Source organism: Bombus huntii, unplaced genomic scaffold (genome assembly GCF_024542735.1).
Source record: "Bombus huntii isolate Logan2020A unplaced genomic scaffold, iyBomHunt1.1 ctg00000108.1, whole genome shotgun sequence".
Taxonomy (NCBI): Eukaryota; Metazoa; Arthropoda; class Insecta; order Hymenoptera; family Apidae; genus Bombus; species Bombus huntii.
This window is the reverse complement of record NW_026099361.1, coordinates 85279-104950: the sequence shown is the minus strand read 5'-3', so window position 1 is coordinate 104950 and position 19672 is coordinate 85279. Positions and strand designations below refer to the sequence as shown.

Genomic DNA, 19672 nt, shown 5'->3' with positions numbered 1-19672 from the left:
GTGTATTGTCGTTTGTATATTTTGTTACGTGTAAAATATTCTATTTCTACACTACTTACAAGTTCGATAAAGTGTACATTACACATCGTGAAATTTACATATTTTCACTTGGTTACCCTGCCCAATTCGAATATAATTCAGAACGTATGTGCTATATTTATATATTCTGCATTTGTTTTGTATATTATGTACACTGATCTGATCTTTGTAAACGCGAGTTTTACGATATTAATGAGAAATTTGCCAATTTAATGGAAGTTGTTAATTTTTTCTGGCACGTTTCACGTTAGCAGACATGTTTCTTAAGTTACAGTCGAAAAGTGTTTTTATGTAAAAGAATAGGAATGATCAAGTTATTTTAAGATGACAAGATATTTCACGTCTTCTATTTAAATATAGCGTTAAATTTTAATTCCGTCAATTCGTATATACTCATACATCGAATTTCCTTTTCTCATGTCATTTCTTTTCTTTCATTTCACATTTAATTACAAAGATAAAGTGTAAGTACGTTCCTCATAAAATTAATATCAAATGTCGCAAAATATACAAAAGTAAACTAAGAAGAGGGGTACATATTATTACACAAACTGTCGTTCATATTGCATATGTACATATGCAGTATAAAAACAATACTTTTTAGTTTTTAATCTCTTGTTTAAATAATCCTAATATCTAAATTTGTATCGGTCATTGATTCGATATAACTGCGTTTATTGGAAGTAATTAAGCTATAGCCTGCGCACAAGAGAAGAAGGAACAAACACATATAGTATACACGCTTAAATAACAAAATTAATGTGAAAACTCTTTTGGATTATTTTCAGCCATTGTCAATCTTATTGTCAATACTACATGCTTGAAGTAGAAGGAGGGGTACAGAGAAAAAGACTTTTTCTCAGCAAATATAATCGTTATTCAATTATTTTGTTCAACAGTTTTACAAATCTCCCAAAAATAAACGAGAATACGAAAATACACTGAACATCGTGTGTATGGTTATTTATAAAATCCCCTTGAAATAGTTGCGATCGCGGATCACATAAACAAACGAACCTGTCATTCTACAGAGTATCTTTTTCGGTGAAATTATGCAAACGTAAATGTAACTTCGGTAGAACTCCTCGAGAACTTGTAAGCTTATATCACTCTGACCCAACCAGTCCACTCTAAAGTGTATAATTTATAAAAGGGGATTATATTAATACGCGGAGGATGTGGTAGGTGGTAAGTTTTGCATATGAATGTTTGTTGATACAACGAATGGTTAAATGGAGGTTTTCATGAATGTGATAAGGACTAGATCGAATGTTTTAACACTTATAACTAGAATGCGTATTTTTATACAAGTTTGTAGTTTTACGAACATAATCAAAGAAATAAAATTTTAATCGAGATTTATTTTCTTATATACGTATATTTTAGCGCATTTTATGCATTTTGCGCCATTTGCGTACTTTTCAATTTCGCACGAACGTATAAAGATCAGCAATATAATTATAACGCTTCTTAAAAATGTGAAAAATCCTGGTTTCCTAAAAGCTTGCAATTGATTTCAGAAAAATTTTTACCAGATAAATTATGGTAACTCTGAAAAACAAAATTTCACGATAAAATGATTTCCGGGTAAAATACACATAAAAGATGATTTAGACGTGTTTGAACGTGTTCGTTTTCTTTTTTAATAGCGATATGTTCTTACCCTCTGCCACACGAAGACGTTATGGACCATTGCGCATTCACAAAACACGATGCCAAGGCCTATGAAAACCGACGTAACGACTGCCGGTGTGACACCAATTACCTCTCAGAGAAAAGACATCGACTCCCGACTGTCGGACGCCAACGCCGCGACGCATCTTAGTCCCCATCAGAGATAAGGCCCCAACCCCGACTTTCGGACTCCTTGGAATCCACACCAAACCCCCCAACATCCCCAAGCCAGGGTGTATATAAGCCGAGACTTCATCCAGCCCGGGGAGTTCTCGTTCTAGTTACTGTTCTTGTACAACACCCCTTTCTCTGTTCAACATTATTCTACTGTAAGTGCCAAAGTCATAATAAAGTTCGATAAAAGAGAATTAATAGTTGGGCTGCGACTCAGCTTTCTTTTCTCTCGCAACCCAAGTATCCATTTTACGTGACACCGGCGTCGAATGAAACTGGATGAATGTATACAATATCATACCTGAAAGCATTGTTAAAGGATTATTATAACACGTATGCCATAACAAGCGGGACAAAGAATCAGCGCAAATACATATTCTCAATACATATAATTCTCGAAGCGTAAACTATATACATATGCTTTTCATTGAAATTTTCAATACTAGTCGCAAATTATTTTTCAATTAATTTATTATTTAAGTCTTTATATATCAATTCTCGACGAATAAATTACTTAAATTATAGAGAATCTATCTTCAGACAATAGAGAATTCAATATTTTTGGTCGTTAAGTAATTTACAAATTTCTAAAACGATTACGTTCGAAGTTTTGGACAGTATTTGAAGTTTCTAACATGACATTAAAAAAAAAATAAATAAATTTTATGATATAATTAAAAAAACGTTGTAGTCTATCATAATTTCTATTCCGTCAAATTTATTAAAACGCAGTTTTCTTCTGAACAGAGTCAAAATGTCCGTCTTGAATCGAGTTCAACAGCTTAACGATCGATCGAGCGAATGATAGCTGTGTAAACTAGCATGACACAACGTAAACTTTAGATTAGATCTCGATCCATCCACCAGCCGTATTCATGCATGACATGAATATTCTGTTTCAGCTCTTTATAAATTAATCTGTTAAAACTTCCCTAAAAGACGATCATTTTTATTTTTCTAAGAAAAATAATGACTATTCGGCGTTAAAATTAACTTTATTTCCATTAGATTTCTAAACTGATTTCATACACTCAGAGATAGTTCACAGTATCTTTTAGATTCATGCCTGAATTCAAGAAAAATTAAACGTATAACTTATGTACTAGTATCTTTCAAAAGGTTAAAGTTGACAGAATTGAAGGAATTGGTTCTTACCAGTTAGAAAGACGGGAATGCTAATGAAAAACCCTCCGACAGCACATATCCGGCTGATGGATGATTTTTGCAGGTACTTGTTACTCCTGAAACAGACAAAATTTGAAGTGAAAGTCAGTTTCACGATTCTATGATAATTGAGCGAAATATAAATGTTAAGGAAATTCGAGGATTTGGGAATACAAATTATTGACTATATTTCCCACACAACAGTTATACATCTATATTACTCTCTGAAGAACGTCTTGCACGCACGCTGGTCGCCAACCGACTATCCTAGATTCTTCTAACATCTGGCAACAGTCTTTTGTCCCCACTAAGTCCTTGACGCCCTCTAACCCTTACACACACACTCTCATGTACAGTGTAAATGTATCACTTCCCTAACAATAAAGGAACCAGTTTTTTGTTTAACAGCCAAGAATCTTTCAAAAATTCTACTGTAATTGATACTTCAAATATATTTAGTCAGACAAAGGATAATCATAATCGCAACGTTAATCTTAACTTTAATTCAAGGATCAAACAGTATCATTATACATATAAAAGTAAACATAAAGTCTATCCACATTATTGTTATTATTATTATTATATGTTATTCTATAATTGATTTTTATTTCTTTATTATCAACATTATTCTATTTTCTATAATGATTCAATTATAGATCTTATTTTTTGTCAATCATATTTCACTGAAAAGATCACTTTGAAAATAATCTAATAGTAAAAAATGAAAAATAATCTTTTTCTACCTTGTCTTCATTTTTTACAAACTCTGTCCACCGCCGTAAACCTATTAAATGCATGAAACGACAAAGCAAAGCTGCTTCACATAATTCCCCGCTCACGCAGTGTCAATCAGCTCACGACCGCAAACGATACTGCTAATTTCCAGCGACCACGAACGATTTCACCGTAATTGCCGGTGTGAAATTTACCAATACGTGCTCGAATTGGTCAATAATGGATAGAGCGCTCTTGCACATACTAATCTACCAACAAATAATATTGACTCAATTGAACAACAGCGCATAGATTAACGGACAAACTGCATGTTCCAAACAGATTTACAATCACGGCAGAAAATACATGCCGTTATAGATGTTTCCTGGTCAAGATTAATTTCCACGCGTTAAGAACATTGTAACCGGAATCTAGGAAGAACTAGCACTTCCTGGAATAATACTATTGTGTCCTCGATGAATGTCTCTCCGCAATGCCCTCGAGTGAGTTGTTTTTGTCTTCGGTCGTACGACGTCCGGGATGAGAATTCGGGGAACGGTTTTGCGCTGCTTTAATACTCGCACAACCATCCATCCATGGGACTGCATCTTTTTAGGAGGACCAGTGATTAATCTTTTCCCACTCATTTTCATCTCTAATTTCTCATGAGGCTAAGATTCCTGCATCTTTTACCATAATAATTTATTAATACTATTAATAAATTGAGACAATTTTATACGTCGTATTTTGCGTTATAAGATGACTTGTAATTTGTAAAATTTACCTGTAAAATTCCTTTGTTTGTTTTACCGAAGCAATAGTTGGCATTTCTATACGACAATAAGAATTTGTTAATACTAATAATTTGTACGGTTATCATGTTATCATTCTTCTAATGGATAGTATATTATTGAAACTTTTTTAATATTGAAACGCGATATTTTTTTGGAGAAGAAGTGCATAGTAGTAAAGAGTTGAATTCTACGGACGTAAAAAGTGGACATAACATTTTCTGTACATGGAGTCGCCTGGCCTAAACATTTTATGATTTCCGGGCAAAATACAGACGAATCCAGCGCTGATTTTAAAGTAGCTTCATCCAAATAAGCCACAATAAGAAATTCCCACGAAACAGTTGCGTTCATCCCCTTTCGAGGTCGCCGACCTCTTTGAATGCGTTTCAAGAGCGTCGTACCAATGAAACTTCGAGTTCTAAACTAATTTCTCAGCCTTTTCCGTTAAATTTAACCTTCCGCGTTAGTGTATTTCGGACGAGCTCCTATTTTACGCTTTCGTCGACTTCACCAACGTAACACGCAGCATCCGCAAGTAAAACTGTCTCTTAAATTTGATGTGACACCAATACACGACGAGAAGAATCACAATGCCATTTTTATTCCACTTCGTTAATTTTTCGTCGTAAGGTTTAGCTGTAAATAGGATTAAAAAAATTTAGATTAACGAGGAATTTAAAATTGATCTGTTAAATCAACAATTTCTATTAGTTGTCAATAGATTTTATAAGCCTCAGATTACTGAGAAATTATACACATTGCAAAATATTTACCATTGGTTACCCACGCTACACGTAAATTTGATCAATCTACCAATGCACTAACACTGCAATAAATTTCTATTGCAACATTCCACGCTCCTTTGCCGCACCTTAAACTCCTCGCTAGATTTATTCCACCTTAAAGTGTCACATAACTCCTACGACACCGATATCAAATCTTAAACTCCACCAAATTCCAGAGAAACTTGATTTCGTCGAAAGTAAGAGATTAAACTTAAAAAGCAATTTATTTCATCTTTAAACTATCCCAAACTTCTTAAATATAATTTATATATATAAAATATTATACACTTATTGTGTGCATTATATATTTCAAGAACTTTGCAATAAAAAATAAAACTTATTACATTTAAGATATGGTTATATCGCACAGGCTCGAATATGATAAAGAGGTTAAATAAATGTCTCGAATCTCCGCAACAAACTCACACAAACCACCTAAAACACGTATACACAATGTGCATTCACTACGAACTCGACTCCCATTCCCTGCCAAAATCACAGGCATGCAGAGTCAATTTCACTGCTCGAGCTAGTTGAATAGGGAAGAAGGTCGAGAGCTGGAGTTAAGGAGCATAGTTGGTAAAGAATCGCGTGCCGCCGCGCCATTAAGATCAAGCCCACGATCTCAACAATAAATATTAGACGGTTCTCTGACCTGCATTTCGCGTGCGACTCGGGACGATTCAAAAACGCGTAAATTTCCCATGAGTCGAATCAAACGTTCGCGATTTATCGCATTTAGGTTATATCGATATTGTCCACGAGTGGAGGCATTCAAACACAGATTGCTTTGTGTCACTCTATCGTAACTGCCCGTAATACATGATAATTTAATTTCGAATTCTTTCGAATATATGCACGTAACGAAAAATTTGTATTGGTTAGTCAATTGCAGACCAACCAGTTGTTAGCCAGTGAAAATAATGTAGATAATAATAGTGAAGAATTAGCTCGAGAAGAGTAAACAAACAAGGCGCCTTAATAAAAGGCACAATGTGGGTCCGCAAAGTGATGGGATTTCGGCGCATGCGCATTGTTTCGCATCAACTTACAATTAGACATGCACGAAAGCTTCATTTCTGCCGCATACATACTTGGATTCGCGTGCATGAAATTCACAAAGTAGGTTATTGCTTGAAAAACAGCTTTAATCGAGCGAAGCTTTTAACCAGACTGAAATCAAGTCTTGGTTTCTTTAGAAATTCAGATGGAATAAGAGAAACCTATTTTATCTGTGGATAAAGGTTAGGCTGCATCAGTTGGCTTATATGACTTTCCGGTGACTTTGAAGGGTAATACGGCGCCGGCGGTCGAGAAGGTAACTTCTCTATTGAACGAGATCTCATTGATCTCGTCTAAGCAGGAAGAGTCTGTCGGCCCTTTGATTTTATACGAGTCTTTCCATTCACGATCGTGCGAGCTGGCTACAGGCGACGACACGGACCCCCGACAAAACTGTCTGAGCCTATTCAAGGCGACGTCAAATAGTTTCACTCGGAGAGATGAATGGAGATAAGAATCACCGGAGCGTCTCTGCGCTTCGATGACAATGATATTTGGTAAATCCTCTTCTTGTTTCTCGTTTTGAAAGAAGGTTGTAAAGAAGAGTGCTACTAGATCGTCTAGGGAAATCACACGGTATATATTGCGTAATGCTATTTGTTTCGATCATTCGCGGAGAGACGCGATCGCGAGATATCACGTCAACGAGAGTTGTAAGTTCTCGTTACGATTAAACAATCGACGCCACGAACTGATCGATTCCCTTATTTCGATTATGATAATAAGGGTAGTTCAATGAAATTTCACAGAATTAACACAACTAAATTAATGTTTATTGCAACAACTTATTAACTAGAAAGATATAAATGGAACAACAAAAAGAAATGTGACTACGTAATGCGCGATATAAGATATGTGTTGACTGTTTGGCTTCTCGAAACGTTCTGATTTTTTCTGGAAGGCGACCCCCACTACCTTCGGATCACGCCACATTCTTTTACGCCAGATAAAATAACGGCCACGAATCGACGTTTCTGGAGGTCGCCCTGCTTAATGAACCATGCGCTTGCCACTACAATGTTTGTTTTGCCGGGCAGCCGCGACGATCCGTCTGCGACATTATAGTGCCGCGACCGACAGTTAAGAATATAATCTATGGCAAGCCGCATGGCGTAACACTATTGATTTATCAAAAATAACAAGAGGTTAAGGAGCTTTGGGAAGGTTGATTCAATTTTTTATAACCTGACATCTCTTTGAACAAATGTCTTAAGAAACGCTTGAATAAAATGTTAAAAAAAATAATAATCTTTTAATGAAATAATCATCTAAAATGAAATCTTTTCCTGTATTTTTAGACAATAAGATTTACTATATCCTACGCCATAATAAGAATCAATTTGCTATGAACTGGTATCTCGGAAATTGTAAGAATTCAGAAAATATAAGGAGGCCGGAAGAGGTAAATGAAATCCACAGAAACATTGACCCAACCTCAGCGCAGTTAGCCGACAAACTAAAATATCTCGCTGCCTTTTCTATATTTACGACCAGAACGTGGTCATTAATTGAGTCTAGCGACTGCACCGTAGACGAGTCACTGACCGATGTTGCTTTAATGGATATGCGGAAAATCACGTGTTCCAGGTTCCAGGGATGTAGTTGTTTTCATTTCCGGAGAATACGGTCGACTCGCGTGTGTATACCAATCTATCTGAGGATAGGTGTTCGTTAGAATTACTAACTATATTACTTTCAACCTTGTGATTAAAATTTTTAAACGTCACTTAATAGCAATTCAGTCGAGTAAGTACAAACTTTCAAATGTCCTAATTTCCAAATCTTTATATTTTTTAATCTCAAAGATATTTTATTATTTGCCGTAGATCAAGCTTCGTGTTACCGGTACTGTAACATTACAATCCTACGAGAAGCAGAAAATAGTGAAAAAATCTGACCTAATAGATAGTAGTCAATATTCCTTTGACGCGTCTTATGCGAACCGCAGTTAGAGGAAATGCAAATAAGCTCTTGCGAAACGGTTTGCCGCACGACAAGCCTACGAACAACGCCCAATGCAAGTTCGGTGGGAGTTACAGGAAGAGGGACGTCTAAAATCAACTAGGAATCCCTATTCAATCGTCCAATTTTCGATTCCGGCATTGAACTTCCCGAAGAAAATTAAATACAATTCCGACTCGAGATTTAATTTCAGTCTCGTAGCTAATGCAATCTAATCGCGTTTGCAAGGCTACGCTTCCGGTCAGAAGCCACGCGCTTCGATCGCGTACTTTCCGCATCGGAAGCGTACGCTTCGGTACTAACCGCGTCGATTTTCAAAGGAATCATTGGACACCGGAAGAAGAAGAAGGAGTAAGAATAAAAGCACGTAAACCGGCAGGAAGTCAATCGAGACAAAATCTATATCGTTGAAAGTCGAAAAAAGACCCGAATTTAGGCTACAGTACATATTCGAATTGAATATATTCAAGGTTTAGATTTTCTTCTCCTGAAAATTATAAACATAAATGAGTCGACAAGCGATCTTGAAAAGCGTCTGTTCCATCTAGATTATGTAAATTGCATGAATTACCGTTAGCCATAATTCATAATTTATCGAAAAAGCGCGCTTCTTCTCAACCACGCTTTCCCCTACCAGCACCGACATTATCGGCAGATCGATAAGTATCAAAATACCACAAAGATATTAATCTCATCTTTCTTCTAACCGCGAAAAAATGCCGCGCAAATGATAAAACAACAGATCAGCCAGAAACATCGAATTCTCCACGCTTCCGACTGCAAGAAGAAAAACAAAGTTATTTGTGTATGATGGAAACGTCTTTGGACGATGCTCTTGTCACAGACGAAATTCGAGCAGCTGTATATAACAAACCGAAATTCCGAACGCCTTATCGCGTGTGACCGTCCGGTCAGCATCCGTTCTCAGCCGCCTGAGTGGCATTCGATCACTCCAGCCGTTCTCCGAATTTTACACTAAGTATAAACAAAACCTTCTCCCACTCCAACGAATGGAAGAATATAAATTCTCCCTTCAAAATCATCCAGTCAGTCTAATAAAAAAATTCTTAACTAATCCAAATATCGAAAGTACATCATCGCGAACCGAAAAAATTGTATAAATTGACTAAAAAATAAAAAGGACTTTATCTCCTTGTCGGAAATTAACAAGTTCCTTACTTTTTACCTTAATTTTACACGACACTCTTAAGCGGTCGAGTGCGCGCGAGAATAGCATCGCGGATCGGCATTTCCACGGTGAGGATTGTAAAATGGTTACGCAGATGATGGATCATACGCATGGACCGTAGAGACTATCGTGAATGATGGATCAGACACACATACGCGTTCTTCGCTCTTCCGATATTCTTCGTAACAACTGCTGCGACCTCGTCATTGGAAACGATCTCGGGAAATTCAATCGAATAGCGAGGAAATTTATAGAAAGCTACAGCTGTGTTCGAGTATTATTCTAGAGAAAAGTGGTTAACTCTATGAGACTAACGATACAATACGTCTCAAGATAACTTTTAGGAAAATGATTGTACCTTTAAAATTCTTTCGACACTTTTCGGTATATTCTTGTCATTGATTCTGAAAGTATTTGATTAATTTGCTGGTTAATAGGAAGTTGGTTAAAACCGAAGTTAGTTAAAGAAATAAGTAAACACGAAACCCGTGGATACTCTAGACATATGATTCTACCTGCACGCGACAAAAATATTCATGATCTGAACAAGGAAAGAAGTGTTGTTAGATTCGCGTCATGCTGCAAATGAAAGATTTACAGCTCGAACCCAATTATCTGTTACATTACATTCTCGGGCACGTGTAGGCTGAACGTCATGATATATGAACACAAGTATAGAAAGAACAACATGGATATTTCGCGCGAAGAAAACGAAGCTTCACATATACAGTGTATAACCACTCGACAGTATTTGCTCACGAAAAATACGAGTTGTTAAAGTCTAACAAAAATTACGTATACAGTGGCAAAGAAGAAAACTGTTATGCCGTTTACTCTTATTTCTAATTGACAGAAAGTCGTCAACGAACAAAGAGCGCTTTTTCTTATTCTCTGTACCTTCGCGATGCAATCACAGAAATTCTCCAAAATGCTTCGTGTCGACTAAACAAAGAAAAAAAAATGGCAGCTGCTAAGAGCAAACTACCTCCGGAATTTTCTTCGTTTCTAAGTGAACCAGGAAGAAAGAAGGGAAGGGTTAATGACGCCGAAACTGAAGGGTGGCCACGGATCGTTTGAAAGGGGCCACGACAACCGTTACGATTCAGTCGCACCTGTTCCTCTTCCTAGGTTACCACGCCGAACCATTGCGCGCTTTTACGAGCGTTCCCGCGATAGTTTCCTGGCACTTGCTCGTCCTTTCAACGAAGGGTCGATCGGTTAATTTAAACTCTCGAAGGCTTTGTCCAGTCGGTAACATCGATAAGCTTAAGTCGAAATACGGATTTCTCGTAAATTCAGAATTTTATTGCCACCAGGATGTATATGGAGGCGACAGATGAAAACACGATGTAAATTAGATTTCTTGCTTTTATAGAGAAGCAATTTTTAAATTGAACACCAGTCGTCGATCGGTTCTGTAGATCGTTTTTAATAACAAAATAAATTTGGTTAGTCCATAAAGGTTTGTTCGTGTGAATCTTCCCATAGATCATCCGTAACGTAAATACCGCTATAACCGGCTGCAGATACATTTTCCTTGAACATGTGGCGGCACTTGACAGTAAACTTCCCAACAGTTTACGTCGCTTGACGCACGACACAAAGACCCTATACCTGCGGACAAGATGATTGCCAGATGTCGATACATTCGTACCGAATATTTCCAGCTAGCCTAAGGACCGCTATAAATCTTAGGATTTATTTTAGCTAAGGTCCTCCAAAGAGACAAACAGTCTTTGTTTATCAGTCTCGAAGTCGACCACCTACCACGGGGACACACGAGAAATCTGCTATCTCTCACATACGACGCTGCCCGCTAGCAACACCCTCTCAAGGGCAGCTAGCATCCTTTTCTAACGACCAACACGAATTAGCCAATAAACATTAACGTACATTTCCCTCACTTTCCGAACCAAAGCTTTTCTCAACGAATCCGATGCCTTCGCATCCTTAGACACATCCCAACGAGTCTTCCTCCGCAGCAGCATCGCGACAAAAATGTCAGTCTATTACCGCGAGTTACCGCAGTATATCACGATCGTTATACTTACACGGTTCGAGCCGAATAATTATCTAAGCTCTCGACATCTCGTGCAATCATTGTCCGCACTCGCAGCGTATCTCGAATCGTAGCTATCCAAGCTCTATCTAATAACCGCGCATTCGCGAACCGAATACAATCGCGAATCCTGCATCAAGTGTACTCATTGACATTAGAGTGAATAAACATTTATCGTTCAAGAAATCTGAGTTTTCCTTCCGACCCTATCACGACATACCACCTCAAACAAATAAATCAAAATCGTAAAGTATGTTATAAATAAAATCTGACTTCGCGAGGTGTTGATCCCTCATAAAAGAAGTCTTCTATATCTCGCAGATGATTCATAACATGACGTCTACTTTAACTTGTTCCTTATACCTCCTTGTCGAAAAAGTTAATAGTTTACAAATTCGAACATTACATATGTGACGGAAGAAAAGAGAGAGAGAGAGCGTTTCGTCCCGGGACTACCGGTGGACTCGTCAGTAAGGCTATGCCCGGTAGTCCCTGCCTTAGACGTAGAGCGAGTCTCGCTAGGTGCGGTATTTATATCAATCGCTCGTATATTCGACCACTAGCGAGTTAGACAGACAGACTCGTTGTCGTCGTAGCCCTCTAGTGTTGGCGGTTGGTACCCGCGGCTCGACCTGTCGGCGTCCTATTGATACCGATCCGCCACACATATCTACATAACATCGGCCATTATATTTGCCAAACCAAATTTGTTTTCTTGTAACATTCTGTGATTAATTAATGCTACAACAAACTTAATATAGAGTGTCACGTGCAAAATTTGCACGATAAATCAGATGACTACGATACAATCTTCAAATACGATCGTATCTTTCGTATACAAATTGATAGTTTCCACCTAACTGACAGATTTTTATACCCTTGGAAAAATAACGTCTTGACGAACAATTCACGCCAATCAACGCCAAGAATGAATCACGCAAATTCTACTGGAAGTCCTCTATTCACTTTTTCGATTTATCATCAGCTGGAAACATCAAAATTATCGGCTGGTGATTGGGAATTAATCGAAAAATAAATTACAAGCATTGAGACACGCGAGTGCCCGTTTCTTTCTCTATTTTTCTGTCTGCTTGTTGGAATATTAAGGCGCAGTCACGGCCCGCCAAATTTATTCCCGTTCCGTAGTGCCCTGTGTCGGTGAAAAAATTTGAAATGCCGGATTCGAAGGCGTGGAATGCCAACAGCCACGACAGAGAGCCCTCTTCTCTCTTTCTGGTGGAAAGACGAACGGGTGCACGCGTATGCTCGGACGCTCTGACGCACGAAGAACCGCCCGTGAACAGAAACCAGACACGCGTGTAACGTTAAACCGGGCCGTCGATGAAAAACGAACAAGACTTTCGCGACCGATGGGCGTTTTCAATGACAGATCGAATCGTTCAGTTTCACGGTTCGTTCGGGGTCACAGTAGCGTTCATCTTGGCATAAAAACGCGCTAGAGACGATTTCTCATACATTGGTTAAAGTTGATATGTGTTTCGGCGAATTGTCGTTTGGAGGAGCGATACACCTAAAGAAACGCACATATTCATAAGAATCTACGTTTCGTATTCTTCGTATCGATATCTTTATTTTTATTGGTCGTATCATGTTCGATGTGATAGTTGGTTTTTTAGCTAGTGAATTAACAAGATTTAATAAGAAATTTAGTACAAATGCTCCATGCGTCGTGTTTGACACGTCGTTGTTAAACTCTCATTTATAGGAAATTCAAAGCTGTATTTTCTCACCCAGCTTAAACCTTACGAACTCTTTTCACGCGTTCCACCCGTCATTGAACGAAACGATGAAAATGTTCATCCATCCACGTCTCTCCAGTAATAATCCAATTAACCTGTTTCCCCAATAAGTCGAAATCCGCGATCGAAATGCGCGCCTACTTTAGGATCGCGCCATCTAACAACGAAAGAAGAAAACTTCGTGAGCCAGCAACTACTTTGTCCAAAAGTGGCTTTATTCGAAAAGTCTGCTGTTCAGCGTGTTCGCGCCAGCAGCACCAGAGATCCCTTATCACGGACCATTTAAGTAATGAGCCGCCACTTAGCAGCGCCGCTTGTCTTTCATTCTTCTCGTGTCTCTGTGATCGTCGTCGCCGTCGTTGGTGTCGTCGTTGGTGTCGTCGTTGGACCTGTGTCATACTTCGGCTTTTTTTCCTTTCATCCTCGCGTCTCAGACTCGGTAGCGTGGTACGGAAGGAGGGACGGGCACCGAGCTTCGAGTGACAATGAGCAAGCGAAGAGGAACGGCCGTCTACTACTGGGACCCACCATTAAAGTTCGTGCTTCTTTCGGAGCACGTCTGCACACCCCAGGGCTCCTTCTCCTTCGCTAACAATGCCACTTTGCAGACTTCGCTGTTATCTTCAGTCGGACGACCTTCGGCTAAGGCTTCCTAGCTGGCGTGCACCAGAGACACTGACCGAGAACCCTCTTGCTTTTGGTCTTTCGTTGCCAGTTGACTCATTCATAGGGAACACCATTGTCGGAGAATTAGTTTCAGAACGAAGGAGAATTGTTGGTGATCTTTAGTTACTTTAGAGCGGAAGGTTTCGTAATTTGTAATTTGTAGTTTACAACAGAAATTCCTATTGTTTATTAGGGAACTTATGCCGCAGTTCCTTACATTTGAGGGAGGTCTATGGTAGAAATTTTTATGGTAGAAAAATATCGTAGGAGTCAGCCTCCATTATTAATAATACGGATACAGCTGTGCATATTTTACTTTGTAATTTTAACACGAAAATATCCAGTGATCTTCGGAGTATTTGAAAACATTTTGGAAACAATTAATTTGTTAACTGCGGAGTTTATTTCCTTACATATGGGGGAGAGGTCCATGGTAGAAATTTTTCAGGAGCGCGAGTAACCCGTAAAAATATCGTAGGATAATTAATTGTTAATAATACGGATACAGCTGTGTATATTTTACTTTGTTATTAATTTTAACACGAAAATATCCAACGATCTTCGGAGTATTTGAAAACATTTTGGAAACAATTAATTTTTAACTTTTTAAAGTTTAATTTCAAAAATGCCTCTATGGGGTGAGCAGGTAAAATCAAGCAATAACGAATAAACACGTCGAACGTAGTTAAGTGGTTAAGAGCACAAGAAGACAGTTCTTCGCATACCCGTCGACACTCGGACTATTCCTTCTAGCTAAACAGCTCTCTAGGAGAAAATCGAGCATTCCAATTCAGCAGAATCTTGAATTGTCTGGAAGCCCCGGAGGCAAAGCAGGGGAAACAACCGTTGAGCGAAAGGACGAGGAAAAGAGAGAAAGAAGGGAAACGAGAAGCGTCCGGTGACGTTGCAATTTTAATCGTCCTCCGGTTATCTCTTCTGGGCACACTGCGATAGTGTGACACAACCGGTAATATTAACTTAGCAGACAGCTGTAAAAGTTAGTCGTGGTGATAATGTAGCATAAAGAATGGCTGTGTCCTGTGTCATCGAACGATCGATAAGCCGCTAGTTATCAATGTCTAAGCTAGATCTATTGTTCAGAAAAGAAAACAAAGGATGGTCGACCACAGAAAACGGTACACTTTCTTCCCTAAAGGCCATTCTGCCAGATGTGGTTAATCGAAGCAGTAGCTCAGATGTAAACTGTCCTCTTCTCTTTACTCTTAGTTAACCAATAGTTGGGCGAATCACCAGAAATTTACAACAGGGGCCCCAATCGGTGACCTGGAAATTCTGGGGCCTGAATACCTGTCTAACGAACACCTGTCTACTTCGATCAGTGTTTGCGTTACCGTTGCTTACCACCAGCCAAAATAAATAATTACAAAGCATGATTTAACACTAACTCTACCAGGCCTGGTCAAAAGGCCGTGTTTCAACATTTAATTTAGAATTGTACAGTCATTGTTGTTTCTTCTCTTCTTCTAACTTTATGTAGATTCTTACGTTAACAAAAATTGAGAAATTGATTAGTCGGATAATATAAGAATTTACATAAAGTTGGAGGAAGAAAAGAAACAACGACGAACGCACAATTTCAAATTAAATTTTGAAACCGGTCATTTGACCGGGTTTAGCAAGGCTAGCGTTAAGATAATAAATTCGCACTCTTATAAACCGATTTATAGAATACTGCTCCCACTATAGTAAAATGAAATATACTATAAATAGACGAAGAATTTCATATGTTGCTTAAAAACGTTTCTCGCAAAGAACCAATCTTTAATCTAAATATATATATATATCCAAACTCCGGAATATACTCTGCCCGTTCCCAAATCTCATTCTATGCTAATTTGATTATCTGAAATCGCAGTGCACGAGTTTCAAGATCGACAGCTAATTTCGTCCGTGTCCAATCTTCATTATTCTCTTCTTCTCTGTTATTTGTTCTCGAAACAAAAGTTACGATACGTCTCTGTAGTTGCATACATTACAATGTTAACGGCTCGTTCTCCAACATTTCGAACAGCTTGAACAAATCTCGTTCCAATGGCCTGCCAATCAAGCCTAGTTGTGGAATAACGCAACACGCACAATATCAGCCGCATCTTCGTAGTTTGGTACATTAAAATAGTCAGTGGAATATAGTGGCATAGATTTGACTGCGAAATCCTGGGACACTCTATATAAGGAAAGGACCCTATCAAGGGAAGAACAAGATTCGAGTAAAACCTGATCGAACAGTAATATTCGTTGGAAAAACTTGTTACATGGTAATATTTGCAGGAAAACATCGTTGCACAATTACGGTCACAAGGGAGACATGGTCACACGGTAACATTCGCAAGAAACTTTAATATGCCAATCACGCACAACGTCTGGATGCTTTAAGAAACAATGATCTTTCTATCTGCCGAAGAGCACACGACATTTTCCCACGCGAATCAAACTCGCCACGCGATAAAAGACCGCCACTGGCCAAAAAACTGAGCGAAAGAAAAAGGACGGAATTAAAGAACCGAAGAGAAAACTCAAAACGGCGTGTCCGTTGAGGGTAATCACAGTGTTACGACCGTTCGCGGAGAGACGCGGTCGCGAGGAAAACGCGTCAGCGAGAGGCGTAAATTCTCGCTACGATTCGGTGAATCGACGCCGCGAAGTAGTCGTTCCCCTGTTTCGGTTAAGATAACAGAGGTGGTTAAATGAATATGACACAGCAGAGTAAATTATATTTCACCGTTTATTCCAACAACTTATAACGAAGACAGTTACGCTGGTGCGTATGTACGAGATGAGTGAGTGACTGATCTACGGGTGTGTATACCCGGTTGAAGGATGTTGACCGTTCGAAGGATGTAAAATCAGTACTGTCTTGGGAGACGATGCTGTCTCGGAGGAAAGCTAAGGATGGGTGTGTCTAGCGCACGGGACCATCGGATTTGTTGGTGACGATTTTAGTTAGGAGAGTGAGGGAATAGGCTTCGTTGTTAATTGGTCACACGAAGGGTCTTAACCGCCCTCGAAAGAAAGTGGTTAGTGGGAGGAAAGTTGCAGCGTACGTGAGAAAAACTAACTTTCCCTTGTCACGCCGTGGTAGACAATAGTCTTTGGAAATTCTTCGGAAACAGACGTTTGTTTGGTTTGAAGGACCTTTACTAGGAAATCTATGAGATTTATGGAAGGTACTTGAGACTGTTGAGGGTACGCAGTGAGTATCCGAAGACATCTGGTTGCCATCTTGCCCGCGGTGTGTGGCCTCGGCTAGGTAGAGTGTTACGCGACGTAACACACAGTGATTTGGCCGACGATTTCGGCCAATCTGCATAACTTAACGCGCGTTTCCATTCGCTAGTAATTAGAGTCGGCGATGCTTACTTTGTCTCGGTCGGCAACGAAAAAGATAAAAAAGAAATCCGATTGACCAACGATAAGGGAACTTCCGAGCAGAAACCACAGATCCCATCTCGAGGAGTATGTATCGTCTTTAACGAGCCTTATTTTCGCTTTCGAGTTGCGTGTCACGGGAGGCGAGCATATCTATATTCCCTTTGTAACTTGATCTGCACTGCACTGTGTGTATTCGATAATATTTTTCGCGAACGTGCGTGCTGAATTTGCTGGGAGAATTATTAGGTAAAACGGAGAATATTGCAATTTCTACACAAAGGACGTGTCACGATCTTTCAGCTTGGTCACAAATTAATATAGCGTAGTCTATATAAAAAAAAATCTTACTAATAAAATTATTATACGATTTCCTGCGTGCACGACGCTCGAGGAATAAACGAAAGTGTAATTTTCATTTTCAAGGTTCGCGTCATGAAACATACGCATTTACGGATACATCTCACTACACAGTATCGTATTGTGATTGCAGACACGTGTTTGATCAGTAAAAACGGGACACGCGGTCGGTGAACGCTTGCACGTCAAGTACAGGATGTGAATTTTTGCGTTTCGTCCTCCAGGCCGCGTGAGAAGAAACACTAGACAGGCCTCAGATATATCGCACGGGATACGGGACACTGCGTTTGTTCCAGACGCACACAGATAGGCCACGCATGGACGAATGAGAACTTATATTCCGGCACAAGGATAATGATTGAGGATAGCGTCGCCAGATTATAGAAATTAATGGTAATCATCGTTCGACCGCGAATCCCGCGAATTCCCAGCTACCAGGAAAATGCTTATTTTTCTTTTCTTTATCAATACCTAAGTAAGTTTGAAAAGTTACATGTACAACAGCAACAATGTAAATATGGATGCTGTTGACATTTAGGAGGGAAAATGTGGATGACTATGAGAGTCCTCTTTCCATCATATGTATAGTTCGGATTAAAGGATATTTGTATCTCAACGTTTATTTGCACTTTTAGAAGTTTCTCTTTGTGTATTTTGTTTGACTTCCGAATTTTCAAAGATAACAGTATCTTAAGGATACAAACTTTAAACGTATATATTTTTCACACCTTGTTCGACCTTCGGGTTGAGTAAAGTACGGATTATGTACAAAGGTATTTAAAGCGTTATGAATCACAGATTTACCCAGCGTGGTATAAAACGAAAACTCTACTCACCAATGTCCTTGATACGAAGTCTTGACGAGTTTCACAGTGAAGAGGAACTGTATAGCGCACATGAGGAGACAGCAGAGGTTTAGGGAGAGGGCGAGTGCGCACAGCGCTAACGTCACCTCGTAGACAATCGTATACTCTTTCGGGCTGATCAGGCTACTCGGCGTCACCGTTAACGGTGAGATCTTCAGCAAGAAGATCAACGAGAGTAGCGCCAGTAACAACGACACTAGACACAATAAACCCAAACTGGTCAACGTCTCTTTCGCGCTAACCTCGTGGTCCTTGTGATTCCTTGACAGGGACGACGACCAGGAAGCGTTCAAGGGGTACGCCGTGGAACCGGGACCGGTTAACTGTCCCCCGGTAGTCGTACCCTGAAGAGCAGGTGCAGGCGAAGGTGTCGCCTGACTGGGTAATCTGGACAGTCTCGAGATATCAAAGCCTCCATTCGCTTTAGGTCTGCTGTCCTGGTGCAGCGGCGCCGGGGATATCACCCCCAATGTAGTCGACAGATTATTATTATTGTTATTGTTATTCCCACCGGCAACAGGACTGACGCTGTTCACAGAATGCTTCGACGTGGACAACGTGGACAGATTAAGAGCGTGCGAGTGATTCAATCGTTGAGAAAGATTGTTCACGCTCAACTGAGAATGATTCAAAGGGTGTCTGTGAGTGGAAGATGGCGTGGTGGCAGCCTGATGCACGTTGGCTCTTTGATGGACCACCGAGTCGTAAACGTCGACTCCCCATCCTTGGCTTCCCCCTGTCGTTCCACGAACGTTGTTGTTTTGGTTGTAATGATGGTGTTGCTGTTGATCCTGTTGGTGACCAGAATGATGGTGGTGGTGGTGGCCGCCGTGCAACGAGCCCGAGCTCGCCTGGTAGTCATTGTGCTGGTGCCTGGAGCCCGCTGACGACGGTTGCCCCATCAGGATATGCTTCAGCATTACTCGACGCTGGAATGCCTGAGGAAGACTGCGCTTCTTCCTGCTCCTCTACATGGCGCTACGCGGGACTCGCTTCTGAGCACGTCTTTCTCGTTGG

At 39.7% G+C, this 19672-nt stretch overlaps 1 protein-coding gene across 3 annotated transcripts; it reads right to left on the bottom strand.

Moving 5' to 3' along the window:
- Positions 1-2081: 2081 nt before the first annotated feature.
- Positions 2082-19576, bottom strand: LOC126876960 (serum factor response D-like). Of its 3 annotated transcripts, none has more exons than XM_050639828.1 (3): positions 18626-19576; positions 3043-3128; positions 2082-2188 (listed from the first exon to the last, which is right to left on the bottom strand). In XM_050639828.1, the coding sequence occupies exons 1-3, from the start codon at positions 19573-19575 to the stop codon at positions 2082-2084; spliced, it is 1143 nt and encodes a 380-aa protein (XP_050495785.1). In that variant the 5' UTR covers position 19576. The 3 variants fall into 3 exon arrangements, 2 of the variants coding, with proteins under 2 accessions (XP_050495785.1, XP_050495786.1); XM_050639829.1 differs by lacking the exon at positions 2082-2188 and adding an exon at positions 2217-2953; XR_007694639.1 differs by lacking the exons at positions 2082-2188; positions 18626-19576 and adding an exon at positions 3795-4020 and having other exon boundaries at positions 2911-3128.
- Positions 19577-19672: the final 96 nt, after the last annotated feature.